Here is a 22,249-nt window from a genome sequence, read left to right on the forward strand (position 1 = left end):
ATGGGATGTGTTTGTGTCCCTCGCCCCATGGGACCTGGACACTAGATATGGGATGTGTTTGTGTCCCTCGCCCCATGGGACCTGGACACTAGATATGGGATGTGTTTGTGTCCCTCGCCCCATGGGACCTGGACACTAGATATGGGATGTGTTTGTGTCCCTCGCCCCATGGGACCTGGCCACTAGATATGGGATGTGTTTGTGTCCCTCGCCCCATGGGACCTGGCCACTAGATATGGGATGTTGCAGCTCTTGAGGTACAGTTTAATGTACACTTTTCTTTTTTTTTTACATGGGAGAAGTTGCTCACCTCATTTACCTGCCTTGGGGTGAGTTACGAGCTAAGATGATGAGAGAATTATAGGTACACCAGTGTATTTTTAGGGTGACTTCTGCAGTAACTCTTGGGAATTACAGGCTAGGCTTAAGCTCTCGTGGACATATTATGTAAACATCAATGGTTGAGCATCTGACCTAATTATGCAAGATTTTAGTTCTGTCTTAACCGAGATTAGGCTAGCACTCTTTATTCACCCATGGCAGGTTTATCAGCTGTATGCCCGGTCTACACTTGGAATACACTGTCCAACGAAATGCTTACTTGCAGCTTCCTTCTCGATAATGCAACAACAAAAAGAAAATATAAGAATACGAACATAAAGTAAATGGCTCAGTAGAATAGAATACACATTTTAGCGTAAGTACAATACAGATGGGCACAATTTATAGTCCAACATTTACACATGTTTTGGGGAAGGGGGATTGGGGGGGAATGTTTAAATTGTGTGGTATTTAGCAATAATAATATGAGTCTGGTAGCAGCAGTTGTAGTGTGTGTAGCATGGATGTGTGCATGTCTTTGCGGGTGCGTGCGTGAGAGAAAGCATGTGCGATTAGGTGCAGAGAATCAGAGCAGGTGGTTGGTTCAGTTATCTTGTTCACTAGTCAGATAGCTTGTAGTACTTTAGTTTATTTTTTGTATTTTTGTCCCTTTCCCCCCCCCCCAATTTCGTGATATCCAATTGTTAGTTACAGTCTTGTCCCATCGCTGCAACTCCCAGTCTCAGGAGAGCCGAAGGTAGATAGCCATGCATCCTCTGAAACACGACCCCGCCAATCCGCACTGGTTCTTGAGACACTGCTCGCTTAACCCGGAAGCCATCCGCGCCAAATGTGTCGGAGGAAACACTGTACATTTGGTGACCGAAGTCAGCGTGCATGCGCCCGAGCCAGCAACAAGGAGTCGCTAGAGTGCGATGGGAGGAGGACATCCCGGCCAGCCAAACCCTCCCCTAACACGGACGACTCAGGGCCAATTGTGCGCCGCCTCATAGGTCTGCCGGCTGCGACACAGCCTGGGATTGAACCCAGGTCTGTAGTGCCTTAGACCACTGCGTCACTCAGGAGGCCCGGCTAGTACTGTTTCCCCCAATTGATATATACTGTATTCTAGTCATGGCTCATACTATATAACTTAATATAAAAACAATTCTGGATTGTTTTGTTTTTTTCCATTTTTATTGCTAGGTATTACTGTGCTGTTGGAGCTAGAAAGTGTTTCACTGCACCTGCTATAACGTCTACAAATCTGTGTACGTGACCAATAAACTTTGATTTGATTTAGTAGAAACTGTCTCTGAGCCTGTTTATCAGACCTCATGCACATGGTCATTGTAAATAGAAGATCACATGGCTGGGGAAATTGTGAAGTTATAATAATCAGTCCTGTCTCTGTGTGTCCCTAGGCCATCGCTCCTCTCCTGGAAAATAACCACCCTCCACCGGACCTGTGTGAGTTCTTCTGCAAGGTAAAGATGGGCCCCACTTCAACCTGTTGTCAAAATCAAACCCCATAACTGCCTTTGCCCTTAGTGCTTGTGTAACGGAGTTGGATTGGTAACCTCACTACTCCGCTTGAAATGCCTCCACCTGCGCCATCGAAAAGTTCACTTTTCAGTGGCGTAGCTGGTTAAGGCATTGTCTAGACGGTGGTCACGTGTGTTTGCGAGGACCAAGGACAGATCAAGGTCCGGTAAGAGAAGGAAGCTGTACTGTTAAGCAAGCACAGTGACGTCCCTCACACTAGGGCCATTGTTGGAGCGGAAGATGGAACCACTTTGCTACCATGGCTGTCATTAACAGCCCATGTACAGTTTATCCAGGCCTAGGTAATAGATTCACATTATTGTTAAGATGATGGAGTGAATGGTTGTTTTGTGCAGCACTGTCGGGAGCGTCCGCGGTCCATGGTTGTGATTGAAGTGTTCACCCCTGTGGTCCAGAGAATCCTCAAACACAACATGGTGAGCTGAGCGTTCCGTCTTGTTCCCTGTGTAGGTTCACACTCAGTTTGTTTATTTTCTTCTGTGGTTATATATTGGAGTGACAAAGCCCACTGTGCCGCCTCTCGTCCTCTCTCTGTACCCGTGTTTATTTCTCTGCCTCCTTTCTGTCTGTGCCAGGACTTTGGGAAGTGCCCCAGACTGCGTCTCTTCACTCAGGAGTACATCTTGGCTCTAAATGAGCTCAACGCTGGGATGGAGGTCGTCAAGAAATTTATTCACAGGTGAGTCAGTGCCATGTTTTTAGGGCGGTGATTTTTTTTCTTCCACCAACCAGGAAAAGCCCAGGCCCTAGTTATTTTCAATAGTACTCCATGATTTACTCTGCTTTCTCCCTGTTCTATGGAGTCTATTGGGTGCTAATTGCGTGTGTGGCTGTGTTTCAGCATGCATGGCCCCACCGGGCAGTGCCCTCACCCCCGTGTCCTGCCCAACCTGGTGGCAGTGTGCTTGGCTGCCATCTACTCCTGCTACGAGGACTTCATCAACAGGTGAGGGATCTGCTGTACTGTAGATCCAACACACAGACTCGACTCTCTGGCCCAATGAACGTCCCTGGTTAGCTTAGGTTACTCACCTTCCCTTTAAAAATGTACCGAGGTGTTGACTTGAGTTATCATTATATCATCACCCCTGGGTCCTCAGCCCCTGTAGGAGAAAATTTGCTGGATTTCCGTTGCATTGTCACCCCAGAGAATCATTGCTCGGATACATGACCCTCAACACGCTCCCTCTAAGTGTACAGGGGCTAATGCCGTTGTAACAGAGGCCTGGCTACAACCCCAGCAGAATGACATGTATTCTAACTTTGGACTTCTGAGTGTTAGTATTGAGATGATTATGTAATGTGTGATACAATGACTCTCCATTCTTCTATTACACAAAATGGTCTCTCCATCTCCCCAACAATATCTCTCTTTCTGTGCAGCCGGGACAACTCCCCCAGTCTGAAGGAGATAAGGAACGGCTGCCAGCAACAGAATGAGCGTAAACCCCCCTCTGCCCCTCCGCCTGCTCCGCCCAGAGCCCCTGACACCCGCACCCACAGGTCAGCTGTCCCTCTCCCCTCCCCCCTCAGCTCCCCTCCCCCCTCCCCCCACACTGCCCCTCTCTCCTCCGCCTTCCATCGTCAACTCCAGTGAGATCCTGGTGGAGTTGGAACGCAACAACAACACTGCCAACGCCAGGCGGAAGGGCCCAGGGGGGAGGTGACAGTGAGCCCAACCTGATCGACTGTCTGCTGGTCAGCCCCGCCCTCAACGCCCTGTCAATCCAGCTGCCTGCCCAGGCCGACCGTGTGCTTGGCTGCTTCGCACTCATCCTCAAAATGCTGTGAGTTACCACTACTGCTACTGTATCCCCTCTGCCTTACTGTGTGTGTTTAAATGTTAACATGTTTGGCACTATCTGTGTGGGCTGTGCTGAGTAGCTCAACACAGCTGCTGCCTCTGATGTCCTACTGGAGAATCATTCAAAAGGAAGGAGTGTCTGCTAGTGTGTCTCTGAATGGATGGATGACATGGGTGTGACGATGTTTTGCAAGAGGGAAGTGGCACAAGTGGTTCTATTATGTGTGTGGGAACGGGGAATGACTGTAACTGTGACACTTAACAGACAGGAATCTGATCCTCTCCTCGTCCCATTGAATTGATGGATTTGTTTGGCATCATAGGGCGACACTCGGGTTACCTCTCGTGATTCCCTGTGTGCCCAGCCCCCTGCTCTCATTATGTGTCCACCTTTCTGTTCTTACTCTTATCTCTTTCTCTCTGCAACCATTCAGGTCTGACTACGATGACTGGAGACCCGCCCTGGCTAGCCTGCTGCAGCCCATCCCATTCCCCAAAGAGTAAGTATACTGCCCTGGCTCTACACCTATCCACTTCCACCTCTTGTGCTCCCTCACCTTTTCCTGGTGACTCCCCGGCCCTCCACCCTTCCTCCTCCAAGCTTTGGGGTTGGGGCTGGGACTTTGGGTGAGGGCCTGTCTCCGCCATGTAGTGGCCTGGGAGTGGTGTTGACGTGGGTGTGCTGCTGAGGTGCCCTGCTGGGGATGAGGCGCCCCCCCTGAGTGGCTGTTGTAATTGGCTCCTCAGTCCGGGCCCTCATTACCAGTCACCTACAGAGGGATGTTGTTGTCACAGCCGGCAGACTCACCTGCTGCTCACCTGCGCACCAGAGCCTAATCCAAGCGTTCAGGCGTCATTAGAAAGGGCAACAACACTCCGACACAACTCCTAGAGGGATTGAGTCAGACAGAAAACACACACCCCCAACTTCCGATAGATTGACATGTATTTGTGTGTTGTTGCTCAGATATTTTCAAACCAACAAAAAAATTGGATGTGTTTCCTATGCAATCCAGCTGCAATCTGTTCAACATCTTACTGCATGTTTAAACATGTTTTATTCTCAATTTAATCATAATTATTGTATTTCATCTTGTTTTTAATGTGTATTCTTACCACCTCTTTAGGGCCCTTGCACATGCCAAATTTACGAAGTAAGTATCTACAGCCATGACTTCTAGTTAACAAATGTTACATTTCAGTTACCATCCTACAAGGAAAGCATGAGGATTGTGCCTGACTTGTCTGTCTGTTTTGAACAGAGAGCTGAAACATGTTATTCAGAGGTTTGCAGAGGACCCTAGACAGGAGGTTAGTGTGTGTGTGTGTGTGTGTGTGTGTGTGTGTGTGTGTGTGTGTGCATCTCTGACCATACATCACTGTTTCGCCTTAGTTCAGTGTTGGATTTGTGTGTGTGTGTGGTAGTCATTGTTGTGTGGTTGTTGCAGGTCCACTCCTGTCTGCTCAGTGTGCGCTCAGGAAAGGACGGTTGGTTCCAGCTCTACAGTCCAGGGGGTGTGGCTTGTGATGATGATGGGGAGCTCTTTGCCAGCATGGTGAGTGATTGGTAGTGTTACCCTAATAATCCTGACCCTCATACCTACCTTGTGTTCTGATTGGCTAGACTTGACCTTTGACTCTCTCCTCCAGGTTCACATTCTTATGGGCTCCTGCTACAAAACTAAGAAGTTTCTCCTGTCCCTGGCTGAAAACAAGCTGGGGCCCTGCATGCTCCTGGCTCTGCGTGGGAATCAGACCATGGTTGAGGTGTGTGTGTGTACCCTATGTACAGAGCTGACTTGTTTTTATTACTGTGTGTTTTTAGAGGTGCGAGTGCACAGGAAGCAGAGGTGACCTGTGTGTGTTTGTTTCAGATCCTGTGCCTGATGCTGGAGTACAACATCATCGAGAACAAGGACACCCAGCTACAGATCATCTCCACCCTGGAGAGCACTCCAGTGGGCCTTCACATGTATGAGCAGCTGTGTGACAGGCAGAGGGAGCTCAAAGAGCTGGTGAGTTACTACCGCACTGTGCACAAACAAAGGCTCGAACACGACACGCTCAACCTCACACTGCTTTCCCAATTCTACTGTAATGTCTTCTCAAAATACACAAGGTCTGGGCTGTCAGCGGACAACTGTAGTATCTGCTCAGTTAAAACTGTTACTACTCTACATTGTCCACTCTGCTAGAGTTATCTATTCATTATCCCGTGTTACCAAGTGTTTCTGTATTGTTACTTCATGCAAATATGAACCCTTTATCTCATTTAAGAGACCTCCTATTTCATCATTGGCACATTGTTCATAGACACCACCTGCTGTCTGAATAGGGAACTGCTGTAATCGTCGCCATTTTTTTAATTTCCTTTCTCCCTCAGCAAAGAAAAGGAGGCCCCACCCGACTCACTCTGCCCTCCAAGTCTACAGTGAGATTGGCTTTTATTACACAACTGCCATTTCCTTAAACATTATTTGTTTTTCTTTCACCCGAACATGTGATAATATTTTTTTTATACAAAATGTTAAAATTTAACTGTTACATTTTGCAAGAAAGATGACCTGACTCTCCATGTCTTGATTCAATTTGAACAACATGATGTCTCTCCCTGCCTCTGTATCTGACCATGTCTCTGTGCATCTCTGAGTAGGATGCAGACCTTGCCAGGCTGCTGAGCTCTGGCTCCTTTGGGAACCTGGAGAACCTGAGCCTTGCCTTCACCAACGTCACCAGTGCCTGTGCTGAACAGCTCATCAAATTGCCCTCTCTCAAACAGCTCAACCTTTGGTCCACTCAGGTCAGAACACACACACACACACACACACACACACACCACATTTTTTGTTTTTATTTGAACTTGATGAGTAATACTCTGTATGACTTTGAAAGACAAATCCTCTCTTCCTGTTTTTGTCTTTCCTTCAGTTTGGAGATACAGGATTGCGGTTGCTGTCTGAACACTTGGCGTGTCTGCAGGTGTTGAATCTGTGTGAGACACCCGTGACCGACGCCGGCCTGCTGTCCCTCAGCTGTAAGAAATCATCTAAATCATTTGACTATATGCTACTCACATATGGTATACAGTGGGGCAAAAAAGTATTTAGTCAGCCACCAATTGTGCAAGTTCTCCCACTTAAAAAGATGAGGCCTGTCAATTTCATCATAGGTACACTTCAACTATGACAGACAAAATGAGAGAAATAATCCAGAAAATCACATTGTAGGATTTTTTATGAATTTATTTGCAAATTATGGTGGAAAATAAGTATTTGGTCAATAACAAAAGTTTCTCAATACTTTGTTATATACTCTTTGTTGGCAATGACAGAGGCCAAACGTTTTCTGTAAGTCTTCACAAGGTTTTCACACACTGTCGCTGGTATTTTGGCCCATTCCTCCATGCAGATCTCCTCTAGAGCAGTGATGTTTTGGGGCTGTTGCTGGGCAACACGGACTTTCAACTCCCTCCAAAGATTTTCTATGGGGTTGAGATCTGGAGACTGGCTAGGCCACTCCAGGACCTTGAAATGCTTCTTACGAAGCCACTCCTTTGTTGCCCGGCCGGTGTGTTTGGGATCATTGTCATGCTGAAAGACCCAGCCACGTTTCGTCTTCAATGCCCTTGCTGATTGAAGGAGGTTTTCACTCAAAATCTCACGATACATGGCCCCATTCATTCTTTCCTTTACACGGATCAGTCGTCCTGGTCCCTTTGCAGAAAAACAGCCCCAAAGCATGATGTTTCCACCCCCATGCTTCACAGTGGGTATGGTGTTCTTTGGATGCAACTCAGCATTCTTTGTCCTCCAAACACGACGAGTTGAGTTTTTACCAAAAAGTTAGATTTTGGTTTCATCTGACCATATGACATTCTCCCAATCTTCTTCTGGACCATCCAAATGCTTTCTAGCAAACGTCAGACGGGCCTGGACATGCATGTACTGGCTTCAGTAGGGGGACACATCTGGCACTGCAGGATTTGAGTCCCTGGCGGCGTAGTGTGCTACTGATGGTAGGCTTTGTTACTTTGGTCCCAGCTCTCTGCAGGTCATTCACTAGGTCCCCCCGTGTGGTTCTGAGATTTTTGACCCCACGGGGTGAGATCTTGCGTGGAGCCCCAGATCGTGGGAGATTATCAGTGGTCTTGTATGTCTTCAATTTCCTAATAATTACTCCCACAGTTGATTTCTTCAAACCAAGCTGCTTACCTATTGCAGATTCAGTCTTCCCAGCCTGGTGCAGGTCTACAATTTTATTTCTGGTGTCCTTTGACAGCTCTTTGGTCTTGGCCATAGTGGAGTTTGGAGTGTGACTGTTTGAGGTTGTGGACAGGTGTCTTTTAAACTGATAACAAGTTCAAACAGGTGCCATTAATACAGGTAACGAGTGGAGGACAGAGGAGCCTCTTAAAGAAGTTACAGGTCTGTGAGAGCCAGAAATCTTGCTTGTTTGTAGGTGACCAAATACTTATTTTCCACCATAATTTGCAAATAAATTCATTAAAAATCCTACAATGTGATTTTCTTTTTTTCATTTTGTCTGTCATAGTTGAAGTGTACCTATGATGAACATTACAGGCCTCGTCTTTTTAAGTGGGAGAACTTGCACAATTGGTGGCTGACTAAATACTTTTTTGCCCCACTATACTTCACACCTGCCCCACGACCTCATACATTCAGTATACAACAGGCCTTCCACACAGCCTCCTAGATCTATATATGTTCATGTAGGTTGTGACATGTTTATGCGTGTCTCTTCCAGCCATGAAGAGCCTGTGCAGTTTGAACATGAACAGCACAAAGCTCACAGCAGACACATACGAGGACTTAAAGGTAAGATGAACTGTGAGACCCTCTCTGTTGACAAGAACACCGAATTATAGTTTGTGGTATCTTATCTTTTCCCCTCTCTCTTCCTCTCAGGCCAAACTCCCCAATCTGACGGAGGTGGATGTCCGCTACACCGAGGCCTGGTGAACACATCCCGTGTGACATCACTAGAACACCAACTCCCACACCATCCAAACATGAGGATTACCTGATATCAACAGAACACATAGTCTCTCTTACATCAACAACAAGAGGATCCTCTCCCATCTGTAGACAAGGACCTTTTTTTTAAAATCTGGAGACTACATCAGAACGCCTGGACCTCTCTAGAAACATCATGTCAAGCGAGAATTACTATCTTTCTAGTGACATCATCAAAATACAAGGAGCTCCTTTTTAGCGACATCATCAAAAAAGCAAGGACCCACTTTCTTGTGACACAAGGGACCTTATGTTTCTCTCTCATGCGTGGTTTCTCACTCAGTTCCTGTCCAGATCATCCTATTTGCCCTCAATAGGCTCCTCATAGATTTATTCGGTGTTGTGTCAAATGTACACAGAACACCAAGTAAACAAATGGATCTGTCTCCCCTCACTCTCTCTGAGGACCTTTATGTTTAAATGCACTCTTCCCTCCATTTACTGGGAGTTCTTCTATCCTTGTCTGATCAAGGTTAGATAACCAGGTCACATTCCAGTACACTTTTGATATTGCCTCTACTTCAATCCAAATGTAGCTCTAAAGATGTGTCCAATTGTCATTTCGGTCTTGTTCTTTTTGTTTGTGTTCTTTCAGGTTCAGATTCTGGCCTTTCCAGTCCTTTATTGGGGATGAGGTGCTACCTCAAACAAAATAAAAATTGCAAGACTGTGCCTAATTACTCATATGACACTCAATCAATTTTTATCAACTTGAATGAACATATTTTTACAGACATCTCTGCATTCATATATTGTGTGTGACATTTAAGCAGACATTTCAGGAGCTCTGCTCTGTGGTTGCAACACTATTAAAAGGAAGAAATGTTTCCTTTTAATTTGTGTTTTCAATGTACATAACTCCCATATTTAATAGAATGATTGTGTAGTAGGTGGTCTGGGACTGCCTTGTATTTATAATTTCTCAACTTCATATCCCTCCTTCTGCCTCCCATTATTTTTCTCATATGTTAAGACACTTTCCAGGCATACCGCAGTTGACTTTCGTCACACAATCAATCAAGATGTTGCCTAACATTCTTATCCATGCTGAGGCCCAAACTGAAGCCCTATGTGCACCTTGCATCAACCTCTCAATGTTGACATTTTGGCATGATGGTACAAGTTTTTCTAAAGATAAATATGGGATACATTTTGATATTGGCTGTAGATATACAGGCCATGGTCATCCTTAGGAGTATTTTGTGATAAATGTCAGGAGTGAACAGACTGTAGAGGCAACAGCATGGTGTATAGATGACCCTGTTTTAAAAAAGCAGCACATAACCTGCCCAGAGTCTCTAGAATAAGACCTTTTGTGGTTGGTCGGTCAGTACCAGAGTGGAAAGCCAAACAAGTTAATTTCTGTTTCAATCCATTTTTGTTGTTGTTGCCATACTGCACTTCAAAACACAAATATATTGTATCATACATCAGTACTATCTGATACAGTGGCATAGAATCACGTGGACTCCAACGTGCTAATCATTTGTTCACAGGGCCACATTTCTCTCTACTCTGACTAGGTCTCCCTCTTTCCCTTTGCCCATCAACCATCATGCATGGAGAGAGGGCACTGTTTTGGAGTATGCTCACCCATTATGTAGTACATGTAGCTGGGGTAAAATGTTTCATTCCTCGATGTTCATTTGGAATCATGAGAACACTTTCTGTTTGCATGGGCAATAACACCAGTTCTGAATAGATTTCCTATATTATTACCAAGGAATGTGATATTACAGCATTCAGGTATGTGGTAACTTGGCCCACACAAACTGCAGAAGAGTTGTCCCTCTGTCTCTTCTGCTTTAGGTGGTTTTGATCAATCTGTTCCTTCTCTGTGCCCTTTCAGGGCGTCTCGTACACAATCGGAGCGTTATTCTGTATGCCCGACTCTGGTTCCCTCCACTTTTGTTTTCTCCAGAATGCTCAAGAATTCTTTCCGTTCAGTTTTGGCAGAACTTTCAGGACACAGTTGGACACCGTCCAATAAGATTTCAATGCTATGTTTATTTTGAGTGCCACGACGGTTCGGTGCACTAAATGTTGTTGTATATGGCCACCAGGCTTAGGACCTCATGCTGTCACATCCTGTATAATGTAAATACAAGTGTATATAATTTTCTGTCCCTCTCTATGTTCCCCTCCGCTCTGTTTTTCTCTTAGTCTCCCTGTTAGGGAGGCTGTTGCCTTCATCTTCAGGATGTGTGCGTGTGGACATTACTTTAATTTTCACACAAAGTGCACTGTAATCTACCTTCCATTATGTTTTCATGGTAATTGTTATGGCTGATTTTTGTATTTGTTTCAACGGTTTGTTTGATTTGATCACTTTAATCAAGTGTTTGACATCTGTTTTGTATGTACAGTACCAGTCAAATGTGGACACCTACTTTATTTTTACTATTTTCTACATTTTAGAAGAATAGGGAAGACATCAAACCTATGAAATGACACGCCTATGAAATCATGTAGTAACCAAAAAAGTGTTAAAACAAATTGAAATATATTTGAGATTTTTCAAAGTAGCCACCCTTTGCCTTGACGACAGCATTGGACTCTCTTGGCATTCTATTAACCAGCTTCATGAGGAATGCTTTTCCAACCGTCTTGAAGGAGTCCCCACATATTCTGAGCACTTGTTGGCTGCTTATCCTCCATGCTGCGGTCCAACTCATCCCAAACCATCTCAATTGGGTTGAGGTCGGGTATTGTGGAGGTCATCTGATGCAGCACTCATCACACCTTTGTCAAATAGTCCTTACACAGCCTGGAGGTGTGTTGGGTCATTGTCCTGTTGAAAAACAAATAGTCCTTAAACGGCCTGGAGGTGTGTTGGGTCATTGTCCTGTTGAAAAACAAATAGTCCTTAAACAGCCTGGAGGTGTGTTGGGTCATTGTCCTGTTGAAAAACAAATAGTCCTTAAACAGCCTGGAGGTGTGTTGGGTCATTGTCCTGTTGAAAAACAAATAGTCCTTAAACAGCCTGGAGGTGTGTTGGGTCATTGTCCTGTTGAAAAACAAATAGTCCTTAAACAGCCTGGAGGTGTGTTGGGTCATTGTCCTGTTGAAAAACAAATAGTCCTTAAACAGCCTGGAGGTGTGTTGGGTCATTGTCCTGTTGAAAAACAAATAGTCCTTACGCAGCCTGGAGGTGTGTTGGGTCATTGTCCTGTTGAAAAACAAATAGTCCCACTAAGGGCGAACCAGATGGGATGGCGTATAGCTGCATAATGCTGTGGTAGCCATGCTGGTTAAGTGTGCCTTGAATTCTAAATAAAACACTGACTGTGTCACCAGCAAAGCACCACCACCTCCATGCTTCACGGTGGCAACCACACATGCGGAGATCATCCGTTCACCTACTCTGCGTTTCACAAAGACACGGCGGTTGGAATCAAAATTCTCAAATGTGGACTCGTCAGACCAAAGGACAGATTTCCACCGGTCTAATATCCATTGTCGTGTTTAATGGCCCAAGCAAGTCTCTTCTTATTATTAGTGTTCTTCAGTAGTGGTTTCTTTGCAGCAATTCAACCATGAAGGCCTGGTTTGCGCAATCTCCTCTGAACAGATGTGTTACTTGAACTCTGTGAAGCATTTATTTGAGCTGCAATTTCTGAGGCTGGTAACTAATGAACTTGTCCTCTACAGCAGAGGTAACTCTGGGTCTTCCTTTCCTGTGGCAGTCCTCATGAGAGCCAGTTTCATCATAGTGCTTGATGTTTATTGCGACTGCACTTGAAACTTTCGAAGTTCTTGAAATTTTCCGGTTTGACTGACCATGTTTGTCTTTGCTTATTTGAGCCGTTGTCGCTATGATATGGACTTGGTCTTTTACCAATAGGACTATCTTCTGTATACCACCTCTACCTTGTCACAACAACTGATTGACTCAAATGCATTAAGGAAAGAAAATCCACAAATATACTTTTAATAAGGCACACCTGTTAATTGAAATGCATTCTAGGAGACTATCTCATGGGGCAGCAGGTAGCCTAGTAGTTAGAACATTGGGCCAGTAACCGAAAGGTTGCTAGATCGAGTCCCTGAGCTAAAAAGGTAAAAATCTGTCGTTCTACCCCTGAACAAGGAAGTTACTAGACCTGCATTGTAAATAAGAATTTGTTCTTAACTGACTTGCCTAGTTAAATAAAGGTCAAATAAAATGAAGCTGGTTGAGAGAATAGCAAGTGTGTGCAAAGCTGTCATCAAGGGTTGCTACTTTGAAGAATCTAAAACATATTTTGATTTAGTTTTTTTTTTTTTTACTACATGATTCCAAGTCTGTTATTTCATAGTTTGGATGTCTACAATGTACAATGTAGAAAATTGTATAGAAAAACTTTTGAATGAGTAGGTGTCCAGACTTTTGACTGGTATATCAGCTGTTTTTTTTATTTTAACTTGATTTTTTACGATTTTGAATATGAAAAGGGTCAGATCACTAGCTCTGCAGTCGCCCTACCCCCTTTGTCCATGGGTTACCACGATGTTCTGATCGAAGCGCAATGATGAGCAGTACATGTCGTAGACCAGCGACTGAATCACCTTTGTGTGATTACAGACCTTTTGTATTGCTGGAATACATTAGCTTGTGCACAAAATACTGTGTATAATGATATGAACATAGTATGTATGTATGCCAGTGAGTTTACTGGTTACTGTACTGTTTGTACACTGGTGAGATACTGTGTGATAAGTGGAGAGATTCAATATGTGGAATAATTGTTTTGTAACCGTTGACAGAATCTGCTCTTGGACCATTTCTATTGATGTGGTAATAGTTGAAGGGGGGGCAGTGGGACCTTTTTTTTTGTTTTTTTTTGTAGCCCTGATGCTCCTAGTTTTTAACATTTCAAATGTATAGTTAGAGGGAGACCTAGAGGTGGGAATGTGGAGGGTTTTATTACTGTAGAGGAATTTGTGATTGTTATTAAAAAATATATTAATTTGTTATATTGCTATCCTGTGGAGCTCACTGTGCTTTGCTTGGGTTTGTCTCCTCTTCTCCCTAATTCCCTCTCTCTTCTCATTCCTCTCTATCCAGAGGTGATATTACCTGTTCTAATTTTTCGGGAATTTGTAAAGATTTTTCATTAGAATTGTGACTGCGGCTTGAGTCTTAATGTGGTTGACAGCGGGGTGCCTGCTGCTGTGCCCCCCCCCCCCCAGTCATGGACATAAACTAGGTTTCCCATGATTCCTGTAATTTTTGCAGATCAAACGCTGCCCTCATTTCCTCTTGTCTGTGTTATCTGCTTCTACAGCTGGGTTACTGCTGCTGCTGCTCTGTGGCTGTTGTAATACAAATACAAGACCTTCTACAGGAAAATAAGAACTATGATGTGAAATAATTTCAATCAAAATAAACTGTCTGAATATGTTTCAAATGTGAGTGCTGCATAGTTATTTATAGGATCACTGTAAATTTCACTGGGATGTCAAACATCCCATAGTTAAACCTCGTAAAATGAAGCAGAGGTCATGTTTTGACAAAATGATGCAGAGGAACCCTAAACAAAAATATAAACGAAGGATTATCAAAGCAACATCATTAAAATGTTGGAAAATAAAGGTGCTCTACGCAACAATTCAACCTGCAAATAGCCCTTTTGTCTCATATCAGTAGTAAAGAAATGCATTTGTTGAAAGGAAAACAAGAAAAGAAACCATTTACGGGTAACACTAATTCCTGCCCCTGCAGGTACTTTTCAGCTGTATTCTTCAAAAAACCTCAGAAATTGTACTTATTTCAATGCTGCATAGTGCACCTTTCACTGTGCATCTGATTTACCTATTCATAAAAAAAAGAAAACGTATGCAAAGGTAAAAACAAATATATGCAATCAGGCTTTGAAAGACTGAAGCTTGGGAGGCAACCCCACAGGCTCAGGATTAGCTGACCTCAGGAATATAATTTACTGTTGATTTCTTTTCCTGTATCCTAGGACAGAGCAGAGGACCAGACGAGAGAATTAATGTATGCCCATTGTAACAAAGGAGCATAACTCGGACTACTTCTGTTTGCAGGTGTCTTGGATTTTCTCTGCTTTTCATTGGTGCTGAACTCTCATGAGGTCATTGCGGAGCTGTGGGGGGGGTCGGAGCTCTGCTGGCTGACGTGGGTGTCGTACAGGAAAAGCTTGTTGCTTAGCTCCGCCTGCCTCCTCCACAGTTGGCTAGTTGATGAGTATAGCTCCTCTGCTTCTGAATGACCCAGGCTCACCATCCAGATACACAAACACCACCAGTAACTCACATCAAAGGCTGTTTCCAGTCAACATGCAGTGTGTGTCTCACCTCCACCTGCTGCACGTTGATGTAGACTAGTAAAGAAGCTAGCTCTATGTTGTCATTGAAACCATTTGTCAGAGGAACTGAACGGTGCCCTAAGAGACAGAGAACAGTGTGTTTAATGTGTAAACGAGGAGCCTATGGGTTCATACACTGCATATTAGTGTGTGGATCCTACCTGAGTGGATGCCCTTCACAGGGAAGGTAGCCTGAGCCAGGAAGTTTGGGTCTGAGAACATGTCCTCCTCATTCACCACGAAGTGCAGGAAGGCGAGCTCTGGCTCATGCACTAGGAAAGTCACTGGCTCTGGAGGGGCCTTCCACACTGGGTTCAGCCCATTGTCACCGAAACAAGTCCAGTTACCAACATAAATAAATGCACAATCCTCTTTGAAACAACACACAGAAGCTGAGTTTCTTTAATTAGCTGGAAAGTAATTCCATCCACTCAAACCCCTGCTCCCACTCCTTACGAGAGAGAACGGTCTTAAACTTGTTGTCCTCTGTGTGTTCACACCGCTCCGTCTCTACAAAAAGGCGATGCTACGGCCTGGCTTCGGCAGGTGTCTGGCTGCTAGCACCTACAGGCGGCAGCACAACAGATTCAGTGCTCAACAGTAACCAGTTTGATTACCATGTGAAAGATGATCAGGGATATGTCATTGTAAATAAATAATTCTGGACAATGAGGAGAGCCTTACTCTGACAGTAAGGGTGAACTTGACTTTCCTCTTCTCCAGCTGTGGATCATAGCTGTCAGAGCACAACATTTCTGTCTGTTGCCTGTATGTGGACTGAAGAGGGCACTGTTGAGTTGAGTATTTATCTGGGGACACAAACAAATGATTACCACTGGTACACCGAGAAAGCACTTTTTTCATCTCTGTGAACACATTTTAGGAGGCACTCACTTTACACAGAGGTCCACTTTACACAGAATACTAGTTATCTCATTCCTCCATCTTTAACTCATGCTTGTCATACCCACCTGCAATCTGAAAGTTGAGCGCCACCATGTGGCAGCCGCAGGTCCACAGAGGGTAAGGGTCGTAGTTGGATGAGTCCACACGTTGGCCCTTGGGGTAGATGTGGCTCAAGGCCTTGCGGTTATACCTCAGGAAGTCTGGAGTTCTGTTCTTGGCCGGGGTCTTGTTCTCCACGAAGGAGCAGATCTCTTTGTAGCAATATTTCACTGTGGGGACATGGTTGGGAATGGGCAGACTGAGTTTGATCAGACCCATACGAATATTTGTTTATTTATTTGGATCCTGTTTCGCAGCTGCTACTCTTCCTGGGGTCCACCACATTTGATTATTGTGCAGAGTGACTTCTGGTAGTAATCATAAGAGTGTGAGTTAAGAGTAGATTGTATGTAATTTGAAAACACAAATGTGAAATCTTTCAATGTGTATTGCAGTGCATGTCATACAGTGACGGCTCCTTAAAGGAAGTAGGGGAGGACCATCCTACTCAGTGAATTTCAGATAAATAAAAAGTGAAACAAAAAATGTGATCCTTTTTTAGAAAAAACTATACTAAACATATTACTGTCACCAAATAACTGATTGAAACACACTGTCTTGCAAAGAAGGTCTAGAGTAGCATGGTGTAGCCGCAGCTATTTTCCGTCCTCGTCTGGGTACACCCCCTTCCATAGACTTACACAGTAATTATGACAACTTCCGAAGGACGTCCTCCAACCTATCAGAGCACTTTTCGTGTGAACCAACATATTGCCCATCCAATCAAAATAATCTAGTACTGAAAGCATAAACTACAGCTAGCTAGCACTGCAGTGCATAACGTGTGGTGAGAAGTTGACTCAGAGAGAAAGACAACAGTTGAACAGTTTTTAACAAATGGATTTCTTTAAAAATTAAGGAGAAGGAGCAGAGAGAGAAAGCTAGCTATATATATTGTTTAGTTTCAGTTACTTAGCTAATGCAGCTAATTTAGCCTTCTCAACAACCTGACTCAAACAGAGAGGAATGCTATTTATGTTAGCTAGCTGGCTATCCAACACTGCAACTCTTCCAAGTCAAGGTAAGCTTTCGAGTTTCATTTATTCATTGCCACGGGGGCCCGCTGGTGTAACTGCTGAACTGTTTGCTGTATACCGTACAGTGTGATTGTACACATGGATTGGATTTTGGATTTAGTAACAAGTTAGTTCTAGTTTGTTGACTATAACATTAATATGGTGGCAACAATGTAGGCTGTGTAGCTGTTAGCAGTTATGGTATGAAGGTTTGTCTTGGTCAGGGTGGTAGGGCTGAGGATCATACCAAAGTGGTCCTTCTCCTTGCTGCGAGGCTGGCAGTATTCCACCAGGTCAGACATCTTAATGGTGACCTCTTCTCCACCTCCTCCTGCTGCTTGATCTGTAGGACAGAAAACACACAGCAGCTTCCTGTCAGCATGACATCACTGAAGATGCTTGGCTGAGCACCTTTAGAATGGAAGATATAATTATTTCATAGCCTCTTAACTATAGATAGGTTATATGGAATATTATGATACTGGCCTCTAACTGCTTGTTGTGCTGCTTGGTGATCTCTCTCTGGGTGATGTCCCAGGCCACCTGGTACCACTCAAACAAGTCTTCCAGCGACTCAGCCGCAAAGTCAAACTGTATTTTACTGTCATAATCACTCAAGTGTCATGACATGGGACTCCCCATTCTTTCCCGATCTCACCGAGAAGAGAAATGGATGGAGGAAACATAGGAAAGAGCGAGTTGAATATTTACTATGTGCAATGTACTGTAATAGGATACAGAGTGTTGTGTTTGGGTACAGGATTAAGCTGTGTTTATGTGATGTACAGTAAATTGTATATTTAGCCAGTGTATGGTGTAGAGGTTTAAAACGATCCCTTTGGACTTGTGCAATTGTGTGTCCTGTTGATATGTGGTATGTGCAGTCAGTGTGATGAGCATGTGCTGTGTGGAAGGACTGGGTGCTTTGGTATGTAGTGTGTTTGTCATGTGACAGCATGTTTTATGAATAGATTATGGGCTCTATTCAATCCGTAGCGCTGAAGACCTGCTTTATAGCATGATTGACAATTAGAAGCAATGTTCCGGCGGTCACAGAGACTGCATTCATGGCAAACGCTGCATATGTCGGCGCAAGCGGAAATTACCTTTACATTTAGATTGCGCAAATCTGTAGTGTGTTTGGACAGTATGTAAAATGGATGTAATAGAAATACTGTACTCACAAACGTTACACTTGGAAATGTCAACAACTCATTTTCACCTATTCCCCCAAAGGATTGTCCTCCATGACCCGTAAGACAAATATGTACACTGTAGAGTTCTAAATGTCTACTGGTTATGTTAACACACTGGCAGAAATGGATGCAATCTTGAAACACAAGATACAGATAACTGCCAAAATAAAGGAAACGCCAACATAAAGTGTCTTAATAGGGCATTGGGCCTCCACAGGTCAGAACAGATTCAATAGATCTTGGCATTGATTTTTCAAAATATATTTGAGATTCTTCAAAGTAACCATCCTTTGCCTTGATTGACAGCTTTGCACACTGTGATGATATTAATTAACAATAATTTAGTTCCGAATGTGAAAACTGTCCAAAAAGTACTGTCCAAAGCAATACACAACTATATTATTGTGGTGCGAGATTATAATATGGTTTTAAGTATCTCAATGGACCGTAAAAGACATCATACTACAAACACCCTCATGCACTTAAGGAAATCATGAATATTATGGATATATTGGAATTAGTGGATATATGGAGGCTTAAATATCCTGACCTAGTGAGATATACATGGCGGAGGCTCAATCAAACCAGTCGTCTTGACTACTTTCTTCTGACATTCTCGCTGGAACCAAAAGTTAAGGGTTCATATAGAAAATAATGCAGTCAGACCATTAAATAATTGGCATACACATTATTTTACAGCATTTCAACATGGACAAGGATATTTAAAATGTAATCAAAGCCTACTGGATGACAACTTGTTTTTAACCAAGACACAATCATTTATAACGGACTTTTTCCTACATAACATAGGTGCAGAAGATCCCCTTATTGTATCGGACACTTTTAAATGTGCCTTTAGAGGCAATTCAGTTCAATACTCATCTTTCAAACAAAAACTATTTAGGTCAAACGAGTTAAGAAAGGAAACAGATAAACTAACAGTAGAGATACAGTTGAAGTCAGAAGTTGACTTACGCCTTAGCCAAATACATTTAAACTCGGTGTTTCACAATTCCTGACATTTAATCCTAGTAAAAATTCCATGTCTTAGGTAAGTTAGGATAACCACTTTATTTTAAGAATGTGAAATGTCAGAATAATAGTAGAGAGAATTATTTATTTCAGGTTTGATTTATTTCATCACATTCCCAGTGGGTCAGAAGTTTACATACACTCATTTAACATTTACATTTACATTTAAGTCATTTAGCAGACGCTCTTATCCAGAGCGACTTACAAATTGGTGCATTCACCTTATGACATCCAGTGGAACAGTCACTTTACAATAGTGCATCTAAATCTTAAAGGGGGGGGTGAGAGGGATTACTTATCCTATCCTAGGTATTCCTTAAAGAGGTGGGGTTTCAGGTGTCTCCGGAAGGTGGTGATTGACTCCGCTGTCCTGGCGTCGTGAGGGAGTTTGTTCCACCATTGGGGGGCCAGAGCAGCGAACAGTTTTGACTGGGCTGAGCGGGAGCTGTACTTCCTCAGTGGTAGGGAGGCGAGCAGGCCAGAGGTGGATGAACGCAGTGCCCTTGTTTGGGTGTAGGGCCTGATCAGAGCCTGGAGGTACTGAGGTGCCGTTCCCCTCACAGCTCCGTAGGCAAGCACCATGGTCTTGTAGCGGATTCGAGCTTCAACTGGAAGCCAGTGGAGAGAACGGAGGAGCGGGGTGACGTGAGAGAACTTGGGAAGGTTGAACACCAGACGGGCTGCGGCGTTCTGGATGAGTTGAAGGGGTTTAATGACACAGGCAGGGAGCCCAGCCAACAGCGAGTTGCAGTAATCCAGACGGGAGATGACAAGTGCCTGGATTAGGACCTGCGCCGCTTCCTGTGTGAGGCAGGGTCGTACTCTGCGGATGTTGTAGAGCATGAACCTACAGGAACGGGCCACCGCCTTGATGTTGGTTGAGAACGACAGGGTGTTGTCCAGGATCACGCCAAGGTTCTTAGCGCTCTGGGAGGAGGACACAATGGAGTTGTCAACCGTGATGGCGAGATCATGGAACGGGCAGTCCTTCCCCGGGAGGAAGAGCAGCTCCGTCTTGCCGAGGTTCAGCTTTACTCAATTAGTATTTGGTAGCATTGCCTTTAAATGGTTTAACTTGGGTCAAATGTTTCGGGTAGCCTTCCACAAGCTTCCCACAAATAAGTTGGGTGAATTTTGGCCCATTCCTCCTGACAGAGCTGGTGTAACTGAGTCAGGTTTGTAGGCCTCCTTGCTCGCACATGCTTTTTCAGTCTTGACCACACATTTCTTTTCGATTAAGGTAAGGGCTTTGTGATGGCCACTCCAATACCTTGACTTTGTTGTCCTTAAGCCATTTTGCCACAACTTTGGAAGTATACTTGGGGTCATTGTCCATTTGGAAAACCCATTTGCGACCAAGCTTTAACTTCCTGACTGATGTCTTGAGATGCTGCTTCCATATATCCACGTAATTTTCCTTCTCATAATGCCATACATTTTGTGAAGTGCACCAGGCCCTCCTGCAGAAAAGCAACCCCACAACATGATGCTGCCACCCCATGCTTCATGGTTGGGGTGGTGTTTGAGGACAATTCTCCAAAAAGTATGATCTTCGTCCCCATGTGCAGTTGCAAACCGTAGTCTGGCTTTCTTATGGTGGTTTAGGAGCAATGGCTTCCTCCTTGCTGAGCGGCCTTTCAGGTTATGTCGATATAGGACTTATTTTACTGTGGATATAGATACTTTTTTTACCTGTTTCCTCCAGCATCTTCACAAAGTCCTTTGCTGTTGTTCTGGGAATGATTTGCACTTTTCACACCAAAGTACGTTCATCTCTAGGAGGCAGAACACATCTCCTTCCTGAGCGGTATGACGGCTGCGTGGTCCCATGGTGTTTATACTTGCGTACTATTGTTTGTACAGATGAACGTGGTACCTTCAGGCGTTTGGAAATTGCTCCCAAGGATGAACCAGACTTCTGACCCACTGGAATTGTGATACAGTGAATTATAAGATAAATAATCTGTCTGTAAACAACTGTTGGAAAAATTACTTGTGTCATGCACAAGGTAGATGTCGTAACCGACTTGCCAAAACTATAGTTTGTTAACAAGACATTTGTGGAGTGGTTGAAAAACGAGTTTTAATGACTCCAACCTAAGTTTATGTAAACTTTTGACTTCAACTGTAGATAGTAATAAAAGAAACTGGACCATAAAGGCACAGAATAAGTTACAGGAAAAACAAAAAGAACTGGAGGAACTTATTCAAGAAAGATAAAAAATGAAGCCAACTGGATGGAATATGGAAAAAAATGCACCAAATAATGTTTTTATTTTCAACATAGAAGTGCTATCAAAAATAACTTACAGAAACGTGTTACAAATGATGGCATCATCCATGATTCACCAAACTATATTTTGAAAGAGGAAGGAAAGAACTTAAAGCACATGTTTTCATTATAGTCGCCATCTCTACTAACTGAAGTTAATTGTAAGAATGTTTTATTTATTAATAGTGTAAAATTAACAGTTGTACCGAAAGATTCATGTAAAGGCCAAATTACAGAGTAGGAACTTCTTGATGCAATTAAAGCCTTTAAGTCGGGGAAAACTCCAGGCCTGGATGGCATACCAGTTGAGATATATCAAACCTTTTTTTATGTACTCAGAGGTCTGTTATTAGCATGCTTTAACCACTCCTATAAAAATGGTAGACTATCAGATACCCAGCATGAAGGTCTGATTTCACTATACTGAAACAGGGCCCAGGTGGTAAACATAAAGATCCAGTCCACCTAAAAAACTGAAGACCCCTTACAGTTCAGTGTATTGTGATGCCAAAATTCTAGCAAAATGCATATTATTCATTATAATCAAACAGGTTTTACATGGACGATACATTGTAGATAATATAAGACAAGTACTGGAAACAACAGAACACTATGAAAAATCTGGGAAACCAAACCTGGTATTCATAGCTGATTTTGAAAAGGTCTTTGATAAAGTACAACAAAAATGTGTAT

The 22,249-nt window shown here is 43.6% G+C and overlaps 1 protein-coding gene and 1 long non-coding RNA gene across 2 annotated transcripts in view; one reads left to right on the forward strand and one right to left on the reverse strand.

Moving 5' to 3' along the window:
• LOC124037716 (C-Maf-inducing protein-like) overlaps positions 1 to 11,201 on the forward strand; it is a 36,692-nt gene extending 25,491 nt beyond the window's left edge. The window contains 18 exon segments of the mRNA XM_046352705.1: positions 1,746 to 1,808; positions 2,223 to 2,303; positions 2,463 to 2,566; positions 2,729 to 2,833; positions 3,271 to 3,334; positions 3,336 to 3,506; positions 3,508 to 3,674; positions 4,126 to 4,191; positions 4,819 to 4,845; positions 4,954 to 5,002; positions 5,140 to 5,247; positions 5,342 to 5,458; positions 5,566 to 5,706; positions 6,075 to 6,122; positions 6,345 to 6,491; positions 6,620 to 6,725; positions 8,456 to 8,526; positions 8,617 to 11,201. Coding sequence (XP_046208661.1) covers positions 1,746 to 1,808; positions 2,223 to 2,303; positions 2,463 to 2,566; positions 2,729 to 2,833; positions 3,271 to 3,334; positions 3,336 to 3,506; positions 3,508 to 3,674; positions 4,126 to 4,191; positions 4,819 to 4,845; positions 4,954 to 5,002; positions 5,140 to 5,247; positions 5,342 to 5,458; positions 5,566 to 5,706; positions 6,075 to 6,122; positions 6,345 to 6,491; positions 6,620 to 6,725; positions 8,456 to 8,526; positions 8,617 to 8,670 — 1,689 coding nt within the window. The 3' untranslated portion in view covers positions 8,671 to 11,201.
• A 4,022-nt stretch (positions 11,202 to 15,223) lies between these two features.
• On the reverse strand, positions 15,224 to 16,189 carry LOC124007472. The gene is made up of 3 exons (XR_006833942.1): positions 16,007 to 16,189; positions 15,720 to 15,844; positions 15,224 to 15,599 (listed from the first exon to the last, which is right to left on the reverse strand). It is a non-coding gene; the product is annotated as an uncharacterized LOC124007472 (long non-coding RNA).
• Between the last annotated feature and the right edge of the window lie 6,060 nt (positions 16,190 to 22,249).

Source organism: Oncorhynchus gorbuscha, linkage group LG01 (assembly GCF_021184085.1).
Source record: "Oncorhynchus gorbuscha isolate QuinsamMale2020 ecotype Even-year linkage group LG01, OgorEven_v1.0, whole genome shotgun sequence".
In the NCBI taxonomy this organism is placed as follows: Eukaryota; Metazoa; Chordata; class Actinopteri; order Salmoniformes; family Salmonidae; genus Oncorhynchus; species Oncorhynchus gorbuscha.